This window comes from Malurus melanocephalus, unplaced genomic scaffold, assembly GCF_030028575.1.
Source record: "Malurus melanocephalus ecotype Western Australia unplaced genomic scaffold, MMel_1.1 scaffold_71, whole genome shotgun sequence".
NCBI classification, from domain to species: domain Eukaryota; kingdom Metazoa; phylum Chordata; class Aves; order Passeriformes; family Maluridae; genus Malurus; species Malurus melanocephalus.
In genome coordinates this window covers 2432269-2453107 of record NW_026623303.1, presented here as the reverse complement: position 1 = coordinate 2453107, position 20839 = coordinate 2432269, and the positions used below count along the sequence as shown (strand labels likewise).

Below are 20839 nucleotides of genomic sequence, written 5' to 3'. Positions count from 1 at the left end.
GGTCACTTAGGTAGAGTCTAGAAAAGGAGCTCAGATAAACTTCACCACAATATAATGGGGATGTAAAGAGGAACCCATCCAGAACTTTTCTCTGCTGACAAAGGCCATTGCAAGCATAGCAGAGAGCGAGCTTTCTTCTTACTGGACAGGGAAGATTTCTTTCGTCTCTTTCTCCCTCTATACTTCAAATTCATTCCCTCCTCCAACATTTATTGTCCTATTATTTTGGGATTGGGGAAGAAAACAAAATTAATGCCTTGATTGATATTTACCTTTAACAAAAACATAAACAGAGGAGATAATACTCCCTTTGCTCCTGCATGTGTATCTGCCTGTGTCTCTGACCGTTGCATTTTTGGTGTACCACTCTTTCTCATTGGAACTCCTGGCTTTTGCCGATGGGTCCGAGTTCTGGAAATTCCAAGTCACAGGTCCCACCTCATTGCAAGGCAGCCTTAATTCCTCCCCTTTATTCAAAACCACTGTAGACTCCACAAGGGACAGTGAACCACCTGGAAAAAAAAAAGCACAAAATATAATGTCTCAATACAACACTCTTTTTTTCTGCAGCAAAACTATTATTTACAGTTCTGTATGTGCAGCAAGTATTTTGGGAGTTATTTCTTTAAAATACTAACCTGTATTGGCCACCTTTATGCTTATAAGACCTTCCACACACAGAGAAACTAACCAGCTCAAGCGGAAAATGGCCTCTAAAAAACCTYTTGAAACTAAAGTTTCAGATGCACCACTTTCTGCAATGTTTTGAGTTTTGAATGGGAACAGACCCAAGCTATTTAAAAATTAAATTCAAGAACATATGAGTCTGATCCTACATGGCAGCACTTTTAATCATTCTTTGTCATTTAGTCAGTATGTTGCCAAGAACTAAAGTTTCCTTGCTCAACAGTTATCTTTATGACTGCTCTCTCACGTATTCAGATACTCCACTCATACTCTTGAATTAGATGTGTCCACTTTAATGAAGACATCAGTACATACTTTTCATACTTGCTTAATTCATTACCTGAAGTGCCARTTCAGCATTTCTTACATAGAAAAAAGATTCATGCAAAATATTCTTCACATTTCCATCCTGACGCTACCAAATTAGTTTCACTGAGGCACCAATCGCCCAGTCACCAAAGCTGCTCTAATTGACCATTTAGCTTCTTTTTCACTGAACGTGCCATAACACAACATTTAAAAGTTCTCACAGCATTAAGCTCCGTAAAATTAGCAGCTCCAGTTCACAGTTCCCAACCACTTYCCAAGTGTCTACACAGAGAAATAAACACATTCAGGCTTCTCTGGCTCTCCTGTTAGAATAAGTACACCCCTGATTTGAAAGTCTTAGCGAGCCTACAAAAATGGAGTTCATGTCACAAATCCACAGAAATGCTCACTGTTACAGACCTACTTGAACATCAGAAGAACATACACAAATATTGAGGTGATCTTGCAGCAACAAACCCTTCACTCTTTCAGAGTAGCTCTCCTGTCCTACAAGTAATCCTTAGCCTACAATAACTATGCTGTTCACTCATGTCACACAGTTGTACAAGAGTGTAAAACATCCGTGTGTAGTAGAAGAGTCATGCCAATGAAAATACTACTTGCAATGCAAAAACACACCCTGCAGCTCTGTTCAGAGGCTGAATTTCCCTACCCACMCAGATAACAACAGACRTTCAGGAAAAACAATCGGATAAATAGGTGGGATGAGGTTATACACTCCAGACTTAATTCACTCATCTCACAGCTTTAGTTGTTCTTAAGGTATACACCRGATTAAGACCAGGTCAGGTAACTGCTCCTCTTCCTGACAAATCCACCGCAGAGAAGGAAGCAAAGGATGGTCAGACCACCTGCACAGCCTAATTACTTTGTCTGCAGTCTGGAAGGAGCCCTCCTTGGAATTAGAATTTTTCAGTGTTAAACTCAACTGGCACTCATTCTTCCAGTGTCACCAAGTAATTTTCCACATGAGGTCCACTAATCCTGCATGTTTCCATGACTGAACACATACACAACGAACCTAGAAATAAAAATTGCCAGAAAAAGCCAGAAAAAACCCAACTTTTAGTTTCAAGTCTGCTACCTCGAAGTGCAGGTGTGTGTCTGAGCTGTGGTACAGTAGCTCAAACMAGAAGAGTGAAAGTCCAAGGTTTCAGAAGCATAAGGACCAGCCAGCAGTGGTGTGGTAGGCAGGAAAGCTGTAAAAATGCTTTGCCTCGGGCAAAGAGGTGCCTRACAAGAGGGCTGAGGCAAGAAGACCTCTGATTTTCAAACCCCTCAGGTCAGAGCCAGGGACTTTTGGCATGTGAGAAGACAGAGGGCAAAGACCACTGAGAAGTGTTCCCGAAAACCATGCAGGTCCTTCATGGGACCTTCTTTGGAAGACTTCTCTGCTGCTTTCCACAGGGAAGGGACAAATTACATGAGCTGCATGAAACAGCAAAAGTGTGGTCTGGTAAAGCCATTCTGGCACTAACTTCACAGATGAGTCAGGGAAGGTTGAGAAAGCAGGGAAGGTTGAGAAAGGAGAAAATGCAGACAACCTTCATTGGTGGCACTCCATGCCTGCACCTGGCAAGGTCTCAGCCTGGGCCCTGCCAGGGAGGTGCACAAGTGGCTGCACTGGGATGGCCCCAGTGCCCACTGTCTGGAGGAGCACAGTCCTGGGCAGGTCACACAGCCCTCACCATGGAGCAAACACCAGCGTGTGCCCTCACCAGGACACAGGGCAGCCCTCCTCCATCAGCACGAGCGGATGAGCTGCTGTGGCCTGGCCTCAGCTCCCAGCVCTGGCACCATGTGGGCAGCAGGGATGAGCACACCAGGCTGCTGGCCCGTGCTGTGCTCCCCCTCCTCAGGCAGCAGCCTCAGCTGCAGGAGAGGTGGCTTCATTCCAAGAGTCCAGAGCTACATGGACAACAACCTCATTTACCTGCCCCTGAGGCAATGCCAAGCCAGCCTGGCTCGCTGCACTGCTCCCTGCACTTCCCTCCTGGGTATTTATACAGCCCAACCATGACACACGGGCTAAGTGTGGGCTCCAAACTGCCCGACCAAACCCACCTGTAAAGTCCTGAGGAAAGACATGGGGCTTCTCCTCCTTCCCAAACACACCCAAGATCCAACCCTAGGGCACAGGGGTGTGCGAAGGTCAAGTGTAGGGTACCACCCACAGGTTTGCAGAGGCAAATGGGCCCGGTAGAGGCAGCAGTGTAAAGTAAATATCATAATTGACCCACTACAAGAGGATGGTCTGTCAAATCATGCACATCGCTGTGTTGTGTGTAAATGCTAACAGGTTCTGCAGTACCAAACTCCTTCCCTCACGAAGGCCAGGACAATGGTCCTAAAAATACTCAACGCATGTCCCTCTGATGAACCGCACAGCACTGCACAATTGGACTGGATATGCAGAAGCCACACTGGAGCCAGGGGAAACATTTCTCAAAAACCAACCCCACCTGTATGCAAAAACACACCCTGCAGCTCTGTTCAGAGGCTGTATTTCCCTCCCCACACAGATAACAACAGACGTTCAGGAAAAACAATCGGATAAATAGGTGGGATGAGGTTATACACTCCAGACTTAATTCACTCATCTCACAGCTTTAGTTGTTCTTAAGGTATACACCGGATTAAGACCAGGTCAGGTAACTGCTCCTCTTCCTGGCAAATCCACCACAGAGAAGGAAGCAAAGGATGGTCAGACCACCTGCAGTGGCTAATTACTTTGTGGTCTGGGTTTTGGAGGAAGCCCTTGTCCCTCCCTGTCTCCCTCAGATGAAGATTTACCAKTGCTAAACCAAACAGACAAGTTCACCAGCACCTGTTTTTCCAGCACTACGAGAAATTTTCCGAGTTCCACTAATCCCCTACGTAAACTTACGTGACTGAACATACAAGAAGTATCCCACCACAAATAACTGCCAGAAAGATTAGAAAAAGATAATTTTATATTTTTATGGAACATTTAASACTCTTACCTACTCTTTCCCCTAACTCTCATCCTATCCTTTCAGGTTAGGAGTTCAAATTTTTGCAACATTTATTATCAGGACTATCTAGCAAGTTATTGGAAAGTTTCTAAAGATAGTACACAACACAGCAGAGCACGACCTCTCCAAAGGAATAAGAAATACATTATGTACCAGAGCTGGAAAAAAAAGAAAAAAGAAGAGGAAACAAGCACACTGGTGAAGTATCACTCTTGTTTCAAGATGATTTTGCTATGGTTCCTTTTGTGCAGTCTGAATTCTCAGCAAAACAATTTGCAAAGTGAATTAATGCCTTGTGCAAAGGATTCCCAGAGTGTAAAGGGTTTTTTTCTCTTGGCTTCTGAAAATAGTCTCTTCAAGAAAATGATGACAGTGTAAGGACAACCGGTTGTAAACAAAATGACTATTAGATTTACTTCGTATTATGTATCAAAATATCATCTGTCTTTAAAAAGAGAATTAAAATGCTGTTTAGAAAGATGAGAATGACTTTGTATCTTCTTTTTGGAGGAATAATTAAGTGACAGAAATCTGAGATTTTAACCAACAAGTTGTAATCCGGTGCACTAATCCCGACAGCATGTCTCCATCTGCTCTCTCGTCATCTTTTCTCAGACTCATGTCTGAGACTGCTCCATTTGTATAGCACCCAAGTGATGGGGCTCTTTCCAGGCCCCCTGTTGCTCTTGGGGRCTCCACTAACATCAACCATGTAATCATAACCATGACACTAAGACTAGTAATTCAGGAATCAGTTGTGTTGGCATTATATATGCCAGAGATAGTAAGGGATCTCTAAGCGCCAAACCCCACAGGATAAAGTGCCCACTGTCTCCTCCCAGGGCTCTATGCTCAGCCCAGGCAGGACCATGGCTTTCCTAGTCACTAGCAGGACAGTAAACTTTCTGAGCAATGGGATGGAGGAACCCACTGCTATGTCCCCACTGAAATGAATCCTTACCCACGCATCTGCCCTACAYCTGAACATCCCTCCACCCTCTCTCCACCTCTTTACACCTTTGAAAAGGAGGTGGACAACTACTTCATTATTCAGCTGAGCGTCCCCATCTCAGTGAGGCCCACCTGACCTCGGGAACAACTCAGGACAAGGAGAAGAGAGGAAACACATCTGCCCACATGRGTCCGGTGGTCTTGWGAGAGGCAGATGATCTCACTGTCARTCACAGCGTGTGGATCCCACTGCAACACATCCAACAGTCCCCGTACACTGCACTGCCAGAGTGCCRCACTGGGGTTCTGGACGACCCTCTAGAGTTTTCTCAAGGGCAGCTAGAGGGTGTAGTTATTATATGCTAACAAAATATACTGTAAATGGCAAATATTTAATAGGTAACATTAAAAAAAATAAAATTAACTGCTAAGCTCAGAGTTGGACAGCCCAGATTCCATTTTGGATGTACTAAATTTGTGTCCTAGAACTGAAAAGATTCACTTCCATCACCCTAACTTCTGCTTGTAATATAACATATTTGAGTTAAAAACTACAATGCTGGGATCACTTGTGAGCAAGGCTGTGTAACTGAAAAAAAGAATATATGAATATATTACAAGCAGCTCCCTAAGCCCTAAAAATGAAGGGAGAGGGAGGAAAGAGGGGGAGTACAGCAGTTGTGAATTCTGCTTGCAGAAGGAACATCTGGAAAACCAGGCTGGAGGAACTAGAAAATCAAACAGCTCGAGATAATACTGATAGGAAATGCAGGTCAAATTGCAGGGATATGATTAAGGACAGCAGAATGTTCCTGTAACAATTAAGGGATGTGCAAACAACAAAAGCTCTGGCTAAGAAGTGAACCATCCTGGGAAAAAAACACAGTTTATGCTAAAACTTTWCAGCCTTAGCACAACACTGCTGTAGCAAGGAAAAGCACATCAGGTGCAAGTCCACATTACACTCAGAAGCAACTGGAAACCATCTCCAGCTGCTGAGCAAACAAAGGATGTGGGACTGCCGTGGAATAAGATGAAGAGTCAAACACTATGAATTTTATTCCCAGCTCTGCCACAGATTTCCTGCATAACCTTCAGCCAACAGGTTAGTCTCTCTGTGGCCACTTCCTCTTTCAACTCTTATCTAAACATTAAAAGGAACAAGAAGTTTGTGGCAGCTCTATAACACAACAGATTACTTCCAAAGAAAAATARAACAAAAAACCCTGTGCCTTATCCCACACCCTTTCACTTTAAAGTTGCCTCAAACATTTCCCAGGATGGAGGCACACTATGGCTTCACAGTACAGTCACAACCTCACAGTCACAGCTCACATCCAGTACCAGCCACTCTGCCAAGTCCATGGGATTGGCAAWGCCCTGCCAACAGGTTCATTGCTGCTCAGCAAGGGTGTATCCCTCACCCTGCCTCCCCAGATGCTGGGACACATTGAAAGAATATGGCAGGCTCTTCTGAGCTTCTGCTTTTTCCCCTTGCAGTTGTCCATATCCTTCACAGTTGTCATCATCATGTACAAACACTGCACAACGAAAACAATGACCTGACCATGACCTGATCCTGAATCATGATTTCTAAAGCAGTCTTCTAAAACATTTTTCTATCATAAATGCACAGAGGAGCTAAACTTCAAGGGACAMAATGTCCACAGCTTTTGGGTAAGATTGTGGGGATTGGATACAATTGGAGAGACTGTTTTCTTTTCAGTGCCTATGCATTCTGGGCACTGGCTTAATTTCAAGGGCTATCACACAGACCTCAGTCACCGTGGTTTCTCATCTACAACAACATAAGAGAGCAGAAACAAGAGATATGCTTTATCAGTTAAAGTAGTGGCACTATTGTAGATGCAATGGTCCAGGGATATCAGCAAGAGATGGCTTGCAGGGAAGTAATATCCTCTTTCAGCATACCCAGCACTGCTGRAAAAAATGAACATGGTTTCAGACACACAAGTCCCCTGCAGGTCTGAAAGAAGAGCAAAAGCAAAAACATCTCCTATACACAGGTGCAGAGGTCCTMGCCAGAAGCCTGCTCAATCTTCTCTAGAGAATTTACACACAGGTCTAACTGAAGAATATGACTTTTCCAGCTCTGTTTCTTATTTGTTAAAGCCATTATGACACTTGACATATGCTGTGATGGACATGAATGTAAAATCCTTTCAATTAAATTTTCTTTGTCCTGCTGTTTCATGCCCCAAGGAAAAAAAGTAAAGTGTCAAACTTGCATGTTTATTGCACTGAAACAACTTGAATTTACTCTGATGTATAAAATCTCCCAGATTTTTTCAAAGGAGAGATGCTATATGCTTACTTGTTTTGTTCCACTTCACWAAACAGACGCTCTCCCTTATGCTAGATAAAAGTTTAGCAATGGCAAATGTCAGTTTTAAATTATTTGATCTGAAAGCTACATCAGATCCCGATTSAGCCAGGCTGTGGGGGGAAGGGTGGCTGGTAGTACAGCCTCTTACTTTGCAAAAGAAACCATCCACACCAACACCCACACTAATGTCTTCCTCAAAGATATAGACCAAAAAATACCCAGGACATGATTGTCCCTGCAAGTGTCATGGACTCTCAGCATATCTGAATGACACAAATCCTTGTCTCCTCTGCCCCAACTTATTTTCAGAGACTGAAAAATTATCTGTCACTGGACACATACTGAACTCGAAGCTGATTTGGTTTCCCTGCAGAACTAAACAGTTTGTTCCTAACCCATCTCACAGGGTCGGTGCTATCTGCTGACCAACACACTCTTCAATTCCATGTTTCCCAAGCAGAAACGCAGAGCTCATGAGCTTGTACTCGCTCTGAAGTTTTGGATTCTCAGAAGCTACACGTTACTAAGCAGAAAACCAGTGGAGAGGATTAATGCGGGCTTTGACTTTTACCCAGCTGCATGAGGGCAACTCCTGTCTTCCCATCCAGCCCTGCTTGCCCCCTCATCCCGAAAGGGAAGGGGGCAGAGGAAGGGCACTGTGGAGAGCAGGAGGCAGGAGCTCAACAGCACAGTATTCAAAGGCACAGCCAAGCTGACTCCATCTGCAAACAGCATCAAGGAGAAATGGAGATCTCCTACACAAAGAGCAAGTGTGGAACCAGCCAGCTGATTCTCACCCACGGCAAACCCRAGAGAGGAAGTGGCCGGACTTTAGAACAAAGGCTGTCTTTATCATCTGTGGAGGCATGAGTGTGGGGAACCACAGAGACTTCGGCTGTAAGACGCTCCCTTTGCAGTGATGTACCATGGTAAGCTTTCAGCTCCACAGTCTGGGGCCGATCTTACACGGGCCTGCCTCATGACACACCTCATGCCCTGGCAGGGCACTTCACAGAATATGAGGCACTTGATTACCACTTGCAGAGAAAACAGCTCAGGAGACTGACGGGACACTCAGCTACATGTGGAGAGAGGTGATGACACCTCCAAACAAGATGTGGTGAATCCAGAGTCAGCATCAGAGACAGGTGGCAAGAAAACAAATCCAGCCAGCTCTCTAGCTCCTGTACATCCTACTCTCCAAGAGAGACACTCACAGGATCTCCATACAGGATAAGCATGAGCACCTGGGACAATCCCTGGCTTGTGGGCGGAAGCCAGCAGATCCTCCTGCAGGGGGTCTTGTCACAGCAATCAGTGATGTAGCTAACAGCACTTTGTTTCAGCTCTTCAGAAGCAKGCTTAGCGGAGAAGACTCCTCACATGACCTCCAAAACAATGTGAGAGCTGCCCTGTGCATGCAAGTGCAACACTACCTCAAGGCCAGGGGCTGGGGAAAGCAACAGCACCTTTCAGAGACAGAGACGGACCTTCCTCTTTCCCACTGCCTTTATTTCCCTAGCTGCGGTGAGGAAACTCCAGCCAGGCAAACGGGCTATTGTTCCTGCCTGCCAAGCAGCTTGCCCTTTCTGACAGGCATCTCTCACTCTGCAGATAGAGGCATTTGTCAAATGCAGACATGTAGCTAAATATAATTTTAGTTTAACACACATACTAGATGGCTACAGCAGGATCAAACACCATGTTTCTTTCCAAGGCTGAGTATGACAACTCCCTGAATCCTCTTTTTTTTTGAGTAAGTCGTGGCTTTGGGGCCTTTTCTGTTGTTTTGGGGTTTGTTTTTTGAAAGAGTACCACGTGCACTATAGCAGTCCAGTCACTGATCTTGAAACACTATGTGTGACAACCTACGTGAGGTGATTAATTAACTTCATTACATTGATGCACTATGGTCTCCTTAACTAAATTTCCCACCATGAAGGAACCTACAGGCAATGTATTAACGAGTTACACCAAACCCAAAGCATGACTGACCTCCCAGTTACTTTTTATTTTTTTTTTAACTAGAATGGCCTGGGCTTATAACTACCTGATAATTCTTATTCTAAGAGAAATACAGAGAACAGCTAAATATTTATGCATGTACAGACACAAGTAGATTTGCAAAAAAAAGAGCAAGTGTATGCCACAACACTCATTAGAATTGAGATTTATACATTTAGACTGATCCTTACTCTTACTGAATTATTGCCTTCTCCCCTCTAATTTCCAAAATTACTTATTAACCAGCTGTTCCCACAGTTAGTTTTGTCAGCTGTTAGACACATAAATAAACAAATTATAAAGTAAGTGTGGAGAATGATTAGAAGGAACGAAGAAGCACACTAATGCACAGTGTATTCATAGTCAGCTGTCAYGCGCCCCTTCTATTCCTTTAATGGCTCTTTCTTCTCACTTCTCTTTGCTGACATTTACATTAAAAGGTGCAGTGTCTTTCAACTTCCATTTTGAACGAATGTTCCCTGTAATGAGCAACATAGGCTTGAAAGCATGTTTTTTGAAATGCAGTGAAAAGGTAGTTTTAATGAAGAGAAATGAGAGAACTGGTGAACAGAGAATCGTTCTGCAATCTGAATTAATGCCTGTTTGGAAAAGGCTCAACTGAGGAAGGAGATGTAAGACTTTTGGCAATGGGAATTCTAATTATTTCAAGTCTTGGCAGTAATTTTATCAAATAGTAGCAATTTCATTAAAAGGTGCACTGGTAATCATCTACATAAGGCCTCCAGAGGGGAAAATATACCAATAATTGCATAATTACGTTATCACTGCTCATATGATGGACCACATTAAATACCACAAAGAGGAGCACTGCTTCTTACTTTCTCTAGATATTTAGTTCAGTACATTTGCCTAGAAGATTACAGCAATAAACAAGACTTTCAGATTAACATGTTCACCAAATTTTGCAGAAAAGACACAGCTATCTTTCATGTCCATAATACTTCATATTMCCTTTTCCTTCACTGAAAGAGCTGACAAATTAATGAGAAAAATGCTGAATTTGGTAATAAGGTAATTTATATAGTTGTGTTACCAGAATACAAGTCATTGCATCACATCATGCAGGCACATGGCACAGGATCCATTTAAGAAGCAGGTATTAGAATATTTCCATATTTGTCCCTATAAATTAAGCATACCTATTCAGAGATTTTTGATGAGCCTGCAATAAGTTAGACTTCCCTTGTCTAAATAACACACAAACTTTTCTATGAAGATGTTAGTAAAAAAATTCTTGTAAAAGCATTGTTTTACAGACAATCTAATAAGCAGTTTTCTAGTGAGGTATCCAGCATATTAGACAAGTATCTTTGCACATGTCTTSTGAAGCTATGACTAGGCCAGTTTCTGGAGGACTCATTGGCACATTATTCAGAACACCCTCAGGTGAAAAATTTCACCTCAGACAATCACACTAACACCCAGCAACACCTGTCACTGATGTTGCCTTAGGTAGAAGTGCTTTGAATTCAGAGACTTGGATATATTTCTGACAATTCAGTTTTATTTCCTCAGTCTTCTGACAATGAGATAAGTAACTTGGCTGTTGGACTTCATCTCCAGTACCAGCAGAAGACTTGTAGTTTTTGCTTATAAATTGCACTTTGTTTTCTAGTTTATTTATAAGCCTTATTGCAAGTTGCTATACATAGGTAGCTGCTTATGGAAGAGTAGTCCTCCTTCCTGCTCCAGGAGAGAGATACACAGAGGAATACTTAATGTGAGTAGAGCCCGAGTGCCAGCCTAAACAGGGAATCCCATTTCAGCATCTCTTCTGAATATATCTAGCTGATGGGAGGGGATCAGAAACACAGGGCTTACTTCTGTGTACTTACAAATGGTCCTTCCATTTGACCTCCTTCATTGTACTGCATACCTCGAATCCTAGACATGATAATATTAATACTACTGCAAAGTCAGCAGTTTTATGCATAATACCTGGAAGTCAGACGTGCTATGGAATAGGAAACTTTAACAGCTTGTGTTAAAATGAACAGTACTGGGAGGAAGCTTTTATTTTGTGGAAGCTAATATAATTTCTTTTTAAAGTTAAAAAGTTACGCTCATCCAGGCATAGAAAGCACTTCCATGACACAGAAAACAGCAAACAAACAAGCATCAAAAGTGAAGAGGTGAACTGGCCAGCTACTGAGCAGCAGAGAATGAAAGCCTGAGGATCAGGTCCTAGCATGGAATTGTATATAAGGTATATATATATATACATACACATATATACCCTATTAAGCTGCATATTTAATAACACATGAAAAAGCAAAAATACAGCTTTTTTATAATGCACATTTTCCCTTTAAAAGGTAAAAATACTGCGGGATTTTGAAAATACAACAACATAAATATAAACTTATGGCTCCCCTAATCATTAAAAAAAACCAAAAACTTATTCAAGCTGTATATTTGCTGTCAAAATTTTAAAGACAATCTAACTACTGGATTCATAGAAGTCAGTCCCTGAGCACCTCTAGGCAGGTTGTGCTGCAGCAATAAACCAGCCTTTGGCATCTGGAGTTTCCTAGCAGGTGCAGAGAAAATACTTTTTTTTTAATTTCAGTTCATTCAGTAACACTCAGTTAAGCAACTAGTCCATTCAAAGAGGAGCTACTGATCTGGAGTTGAAAAAAATCATGAATGTTTCTTTCCATTGCCATTCTAAGAATAAAGAGAGAATGAGATGGACTAGTTCTAAATTTTTGTAGCATAGTGATTAGAAACCACCAGTTTTGACTACAGATAGGCCTTTCAGGCATTAATTCTTTATTTCAAAACATTTCTCAATGAGTTTTTTCTTCTGAATTGGCTGGCTTCTATGTGGTACTATTTTTTATCTAACGGAAGAACGCTTCAGAATTCTTGTTTCCTTCATTGTAATCAATGCAAATCATCAGTAAAAATCAATTATCTAATACGAGAAATGTCAACATTTTCTATTTTCTTACTAAAACATACACATGAAGAATCAGGATCAATGTATATATAACAAGCTACATAATTGCTTAAATACAGGCAGAGTGATTAATCAAAGTAAGTATAACATTAACTGCAAAGGCTATATTTAATTAAAACTCTATCTCACTGGTAATAAAGGAGGTTAAACCTTTCTTTGCAAAATGATTAAGTACAAATGCAAAACAGTTAAAATGAGGCTTACTGCTGGCTGATTTAAATCATGATTAAAATCAGATTTACAATGCCTTGAATGAAATTGAAGCACATAGTACAAGGGGAGGTAACTATTTTATTTAACCTGGGAGCAYTGCATTTCTCATCTGCAGTCAGATGTCAATTTTACACATCATATCTGGAGGAAGTGCAAATAAGTCAGAGAGAGCTAAGAGCAAGAGGACGATTTACAAAAGATACTCCAAAAGAAAATGTTGGTAAAGGTTTATCACAGAAGAGAGAAGCCAAAGGCTTTATACTGTTGATGTATAAAATATTTTTACAAAAAGGATGATGATCAGCAGCTCATTATGTCCAAAACACCAGGGGAGTAAAAGGATGGAATTAAGCAACCAGCAAGGGAGATTAGGTATCTGAAGAAGCTTTTGACCTTTAACAACTATTTATTAAAAAAAAAAAAAAAAAAAAAAAAAACAAACAGGTGGTAGACTCATCAGCACAAATCTGCCTTAGAGCAGGTTAGAACAAAAGTCTGTATGGGGAGATCTGCTCCATCTGACCACAAGGAAGAGCTGGGGACAGAGCAGATCTCTGCAGGTCTACTCCAGCCTTACTCAAGAGTTCTATGGGAGTCTCCTAAGATTTGACATGTCTCTTAGAAACCCAGCTGCAGAAGGAAGATGAATGCATGAGAAACTCAGATTTCATTCAGAAAAGAACGAAGTTTCCAGTCCTGAGGGCTGCGGACAAAAACCTTCAACATGTTACATCAGTGCAGCCATTAACTCCTGAACAAAAAACAGATTAAGTAGGAGAGCCAAGTGCAAGTTTTAAATCTCATGATACCCGCCTGCAGGAATCTGGTTCTGAATGGCCTAGGTATGCAAACACCCAAAACATTTCTATAACACAGCTCACTGGGATTTTCCACCCCTTCAAAGCATGCAGGCTCTGAATGACAGGTTATAAAAACAAACTTGAATTTCKTTTTCCTATGTGGCTTTTGCACAATGCCTTTCTGTAAAACAAATCCACTCCATGTCATAGAATCGTGGAATGATTTGGTTTGGAAGGTACGTTAAAGATTATCTAGTTCCAACCCCTTGACATGGATAGGGACATCTTCCACTAGACCAAGTGGCCCAGGGCCAAATCCTACCTGGYRTTGAACACTTCCAGGGATGGGACACCCACAGCTTCTCTGGGTAACCTGGTCCTGTGTCTCACCACCTTCGGAGTAAAGAATTTCTTCCTAACATCCAACCTAAATATCCCCACTTTCATTTTAAGGCCATTCTTGCTTTTCCTTTACTACATGTCTTTGTAAAAAATCCTTCTCCAGCTTTCTAGCAGGCCCTCTTTTGGTACTGGAAGCATTCTCTTCTCCAGGCTGAACCCCAGCTCTCTCAGCCCATCTTCATGGGAGATGTGCTCCAGCCCTCTGATCCCTTCTGAGGAACATGGTGATGCAGCATGAGCAGAGGAGCACTGCTTAGCTTAACACAGTGACTGATAGGAAAAGACAGGAGATGTAGGACTAATCTGGCATTTGCCATGCTTCCAAAGAACATGTAAGAAATGCATCTCTCTGATTTTCACATTTGCCTGCTACAGTTTTCATCTCTTCTTAACTTAAATCAGCCCATGCATCCTCCTTATCAATTAGATTTACAACTGTCAGTGCCTAGTTGACCACAGAATTCTTCTCCGTATCAGATATTTCATGGTCTCCATGATTACAGATTCAACTGTCAAGATGACATTTAAAATTATAGACATTTAATGCAGTAAGCCCCCCCTGCTGACAAAAAAACGTGTAGCTCATTTAGTGATGCTTCATTTTAGTTCAGTTTCCAGGAATGATCATTATGGAGTGCCCCAGAAGTTGCGTAGCATGGTAGCAACATTAGAAACTTTTCTGTTATTTACATGCCTGTTTGTTAAAATCAAGAGCTTACATGCTGGGAAGAAAAAAAAAAACCTTTTGTAGCATGAAAAATATCATTAAAAATCCATTAAATCTGAAAACCTGTTTTTTCAGAATAAATCAATATAATCCCCTAGAGTAAATCCACTGAGAGAATAACATTTAGTGTGCTTTCTAATTGGTATCCCCTAGAAAATAGGAGTCAMATTCGCCCCTCGAACACAGATGTTTACACTCTCCTTACGCTTTTATCACTAACGGCAGCAATCTTGGCCAGTGGACAAACAATACACTTCAGTTGTCATTAGGTTTGGCAAGCAGCCAAGAAGACTGCTCACACACATAAAATTACATCCATTTATGACTGTTTGCAGGATTCACTGTCAAACAGGGTCCTACTGGCAAAAAAAATCTAAGTTTCCTAAAAGTCACTGAAAAAGCTGAGCACAATACTCTAAAATACAATAATATAGAAGAATATTATTAATTTTAAAATTCCTTTTATGTCAAGATCTCATAATTCCTAKGTGCATTCTCTTCAGGTTCTTCTAATGAATGACCAAAAGATGTAACACACTTTCATTAGATGCCTTAGCATCAGCTCTTCTCTCCCGCGTACGGTTACTATGAACACCTTAAGCTCTGTTACRGCTGAAGAGTCTCAACCAGGGAAGCTGAGTTTCTAAAGGACAGAAACATCYGCAAGCTGTTTCTTGTACATGGGAACAGTCAGAAAGACATTCAGAAGTTTTTAAAAAGTATTATACTTAAAGTGAGAAGGTACTCACAGTAAATGCAACTCATTAGGATATCAGACCTCAYTTCCTCCAGCCATTCTCTGAACAGCTGAAAGAGACTTAAGGAAATGAGTCAAAATCCTGAAAGATGTTTGTACTAGACGAAAAAGAAAACAACATCTGTAAAATCATGTGTCACATCCATAGACCAAGACAATGTGTAACACTTGATCTCTGCAATGGCCTTCATCTTCGTGGACAGAGAAAAAAAGCTGAAAAGTGGCTTAACCTTGAGCAATTACTGCCTCTCTTCTACTTGACTGATAYGAGATTATATCAGTCCCTGTGTATTGTAGATAAACATATATGTTGTTGAAACTTTGATTCTGTGTGGTTCTTGTTTTATCCAGAATTTGTTGTTCCTTACCTTCAGATTCCATCAGACTGTTTCCTGTTCAGACTAGAAGGCAGCTTTCTTTCAAACTACAAATGCCTAGTATTTTGTATTTAGTTTGACAGCTCCAGATATGCCTCAAAAATCTTCCTAATAGCTTCCAGTAACAAAAAATTATAGTTCAGACAGAAATCCAAAGACTACAAAGATACCATTAGTCTCTCAGAACAGACCAGAAAGCAAAAAGGACAAGCATCACAAGGAGAACTCCTACTGACTGGAATAGGACACAGATGTTCCYCCCAAGACCTGTCCTAGCTCATGTTTACATGTGCTAAAGACATATCCCTTCCAACTCCACCTGTGTCCTGGTGCAGCATATCCCTTCTGGAGGTGACTCAGGATCCTTTGATTATTTCAGGCACCTGCAAAGAAGTGTTACTGTTTGGACAATCAGTGAGAGATTTCTGGGAGAGCTGAAGAGAGATGGAAAACGTAGAGAGAGCCAATACAACCCAACAACACTACAGCTGCAGTCATCTGTTGACAAGAGGCTCTCTCTGGCAAAATAAGCACATGGAAATGCCTTCAGTCTCTATGAATGGTATTTAAACAGGATGCAAATGGGAGTCTCACTTCTTGCCAAATTTGACACATTCTTTATTATAAAGCCTGGACAAAAATCACTTAGGCACTTGCTGGGAGAGGGTTCCCAGTGGTAATGCAAAGAAAAAGAGTTGAATATTGAGCAATCTTTGACATTTCCATCCTGCCTCTGGCAGTGGCCTCAGGCCACATTTCTGCACAGGAGACTCTGCACTCCCACGGGGGAGGGTGGAAAAGGAGAAGGAGAGAGCAGTATAGATGGCTTGAGGGGGGTCAAAGCAGTGACCGAATGACAGCAATCAGAATCCTCATCAAATTCAACCTTCCTCCTTTAAGCTTCCTCCCTCATGGCTGACTGATAGCAGGGAGCATCATGAAAACAGACATTCTTCCCTCTGGGCACAGGGAGAGTCTCCTATTACTCTGCAGCTGATTGGAAAAAAAAAAGGTTGCACTGATGGATGCTCAAAGGAACCATGTCCAGTCTTCCATGACCACAGGATGGAAATGCAAGATATGCTGGCAGAGTACTGGATAGTGGGGGACAAAGTGAGCCTCGAGGGACGAAAGGAAAACCAGGGAGAAAAGTTGGTTCCAGAATATTGCATCAAAATGAGGACTAGGCAAACYCAAATGGAAGGAAATGTGGAAGGATGTTAGGATGCAAGAAAAACATAAAAGGGACTGTGGACAGAAGAGATGAATGGTTTACCCTTTGAGAAGYTACATTAAGCTGTTTTCTACATCCTCCTTCCCAGTTTGCAACCAAAGGAAGGAGTTTTGACCAACAGCCAAGGAAAGTAAATTTGTACACTGATAAACAGGATAGGTAGGTCTCAACAGGGACTGTGGGAGATCATTCCAGCCAAGTGTCTACACTGAGGCAAAACCAAAAGTAGCGCAGGGTCACACTAGCTCCGAAGCAATCCAGAACAGCACATCAGCTCTCTCCTGCCTGTCACTTCTGATGTTCCTATGCTGCTGCCAGGACACAAACCATCACTCTGGATACCTCCTCCAGCACCACAAAAGTAGCCCAGAATACACCTACATCTGTATGACACACAGATGATGCACACGCATACCCAAAGACAGCTGTCTTTTGCAGCAAGTTATTTCTGCTTACAACATGGTGTGTTTTTCTCCATGCAAGTGTTTGTCTGATGTGTCCCAGAGGTGAAGTCTCCCACAASTGTATAAACCCAGAATCAGAGGAAGGACCATAAGAAAGGCTCCCCCCTTGCCTCTCCAGTACTCTGGAACCTGCACCTCTGTCTTTTAGGAGATGCTGCCAGTGTGACCTGTTTCCCAAGACTTCCTTAAGGACAATCTAACTATATGATAAAGGATAACCTTAAAATGCATGCAAGAAATACATGAAGTAAAGAAAGTTGGCAGGTATTAAGCATTTCAACATATTTTAAATTTCTTTCTARGAATAACTCATAGGTAGGAGACTTTCCCATTCCTGCGGCCACAGCATTTTGCAGCTGTATGGGGGTACTTCGAAATAGCCAAATTGCCAGATACTACTTTCTCACATTACCAATAAACAAAAGGCACCAAACACAAAAAGTTACCTAAACAAAACTATTAACACATCCTCAAGTTAAGTGCTCTAGAATGAAGAAGCGTAAATTGTCACTATTGTTAGTTCCCGGTGTTTTAGCTGTATTTGCTCCCATGGGCAGAGGCTGGAGGAGCCCTCCCCGTCTGTTTGACAGAGAGTGCTCTGCAAGGCTCCTCTCTGGTGGTGGCAGCAGACGTCAAACACCTATCGCTGTGCATCGCTTCCCTCGATCCTCAGCTCGTTCTCACATAAGCAGCAAAATAACCTTTTTCTCACGTTACCTCCTTTCTGACTTCGGTGCCTAGGGCCAAATTCCTCCCCGGGTTCAGCACAGAACTCCTCACAGTATCTTCCCCTGGTCACCCCCAAACGCTTCCTAAGCCTACAAACCGTGCGAGATACACGGCGGCTCCGAAAGCCATGTGCGAAGTTGCCCAGCGCGGCAGCCAGATGCAGTATTCAAAACCATTAGACCTGTGCTCCAGGRCTGTAAGGTCAGGCAAGAAAAACCTCTTTTCATAAAGGAATGGAAGGGAACCTACGACAAACCAAAGTTTTAGCACAGGCTGACCTCCCGAGGGCCCGAAAGGCACCCATCGCCCTCCTGGACACCGCGAGGGACCGTCAGTGCCGGAGCAGCCCGGCCCTGATGCCGTGTCCTGGGGCGAGCCCTGTCCCGGGGCACCGGCCCGCCGGCGGGCGCACAGGGCACCGAGCCCACCTGCCCCACCCCGGGGAGGCTGCACCCCGCTGCACAGCGCTGGACACCTGACGGCGGCGGCTCGTTCCTGCCCATTGTTCAACGAGCACTTAACCGCGGGGACATTTTGTACTGATCACCACAGCTTATTGCCAAAACAGCCCGGCCGGGGAGASGGAGGGGGTGGAGGGGCTCCCTGCCGGCCCCTCTCCCAGCCCCGGATACCCGCGTACGGCAAACAAAGGACTTTATTTCCCCCGGCGGGGCGTCCCACAAGGGCAGCGCGGGGCGACGCCGGGGACACGGRGGGCTGCCTCCCGACCCACGGGCGGCAGGGGCCGCCAGCGCCGAAGTTTTCCCCGCCGCCGCCCGTGCCGACCCCGGCCCCGCCAGGCTCCGCGCCCGCCCGCGCCCGCGGCTCCCACCTGCGGGGAAGAGGCTCAGCAGCAGCAGCGCGGTGTGCGCCAGCTCCCGGGCGAGGATCGCGCCCTCCATCCCGGCGCGGCTGCCGCTCGCAGCGCCCGGCGCGGAGATGCCCGAGCCCCCGCGGGAGGGAGCGGAGTAGAGCCGGCCCCGCCCCGCGCCGCGCCGCGCCCCCGCCCCGCCGCCGCGGGGATGGGCGCAGGTGAGGAGCTCCCCCGCCCCTCGGGGAASGGCAGCGCTTCGGCTTGCCTTGTTTGGGCTCACCAGAAAGACCCCGARCAAAATGATTTAAGAAAGAAAGGCAGAGCCCCGTGCCGAATGTGCGCACCGTGCTGTCGTTGAGGAGCGCTCGCCCTTTTCACAGGCAGCGTTCCGCCGTGCCGAGCACCCGAGGGATCGGGGCCGTGGGGCTGCCCAAACACATGTGGAACGTGGTCCGAACAAAGGTGGTGGGGAGCGGCCGGGCTGGGCACGGGAGCTGGAGACGGGGAGAGCATCCCTTAAAGGGCAGGTACAAAGCCATTTAGCTAGCTTTGAATTCCTCATTGATAGCTCCTGGAGGTGTCRTAGCAGATTCTGGAGGCACCAAAGGTATCGCCTGTGCCCGGGCTCGCACCGCCGAGATCGACTGAGCCTGCTATGGGCCACCACCTGTTAAGGGCCAGAGCACCCGGAGTGAGACTTAAAAGTGTACGTGTGACACAAAGCGAAGACTTGAAAGAAGYGGCTGGTTTGGTATGGAAAAGAGAAAACTGGCAGGGAGCTTAAACATGGAAAGGGTCCTTAAGAAAAGGATTTTGAGCGATTGTTTTTCATGTCCCTCAAGGGCAAGATAAAAAGTAATCAATTTAGTTCTCAGAAAAAAAAAAAAAAAACCCAAAAAAACAAAAAGACATTTGTGTTTAAAGAGTTGCCTGGAAAAAAAAAGAAAGTCAGTGACAGCTGGGAGGACAGAATGTAATTTTATTCCCATCCATCCCTTTCCTGTTCCATTTGTATCTTCCATAGGAAAGTGAAAAGTTTCGTCCTATGRTAGGAAAGCCATGACTACTTTCTTCAAAGAAAAGGGCTGAGGATCAGAACATTAGTTGTTGAAAAAGGTTTTGCAACTTCTTGCTTTCAGTAATGACTTTTCAGCATCTAATAAATCTACCTTCATCATCAATCATCATCAAAGAACTCTAGATTTCTCAGATTCTGATGCTCTTGATCAATTGAAATTTTACTGAAAGTCCTCAGGTTTGTTAGTGGGTGAGAATTAACTAACAAGCAGATATTTAACACCATCTAAACCCCAGCTAAACACTCAGAGTATGGCAGGTGGGATATTAACTCTTGCAGTGGCTTTTTCATGTGTACAGAACMAACTTTCCCTGAAACTTTGTTGTTTGAAACCAATTTATGTGATGATCATTCATGTAATGAAAAGACATTTATGTAATGAAATGCACTGAAGTTACCTGGGGGTATCACACMACTCTACTACCCAAGTTTTTRTATCTCCTGATTAATTCATAGCTGRTCTCATTGCAGAAATTTTRTGGTGCAAATCTTGTAGAGAGAAGCTTATAACCTGTAGGGACAAAGGTCATAAACTTTTCTTATAGTTTATCCAGCTAACATTCTCATAGAAGAYAAAATAACTTCTGAGCACATGTTATTCTTCAGATCTTTTATGTTCAAAGGACCATCTGTTTTTCCCAAATATGTCAATGGATATAGTAAGAGGGAGCATTTCTTCCTACCAACTAGGTTTTGTAAAATTTCCTTAGACAACACTGGATGTTAGTGCAATGAGAATAAATATGGAATTCTAAGCTATTTGACATTGTTTTATATTTATCCAGGAAGGTTTTCCTGGCTGCATGAACCCTTGCCATTGATGATGATAACCCTCGTAGATGCCACCCTCCCTCTACTAGAGACAGCTGAAGCAGGATCGATGAAGCCTAATTTGGGCATCTAAATACAACAGAGGTGTGCTACAATTAATAAACTTATAAAAGGC

At 43.4% G+C, this 20839-nt stretch overlaps 1 protein-coding gene across 1 annotated transcript in view; it reads right to left on the bottom strand.

The window, feature by feature from the left end:
- KIT (KIT proto-oncogene, receptor tyrosine kinase) overlaps positions 1-18957 on the bottom strand; it is a 55977-nt gene extending 37020 nt beyond the window's left edge. Inside the window, exons 1-2 of the mRNA XM_057366817.1 lie at positions 18834-18957; positions 273-512 (exon numbers count right to left, since the gene is read on the bottom strand). Of these exons, the coding sequence (XP_057222800.1) occupies positions 273-512; positions 18834-18903 (310 nt within the window). The 5' untranslated portion in view covers positions 18904-18957. The remainder of the gene's footprint in view (positions 1-272; positions 513-18833) is intronic.
- Between the last annotated feature and the right edge of the window lie 1882 nt (positions 18958-20839).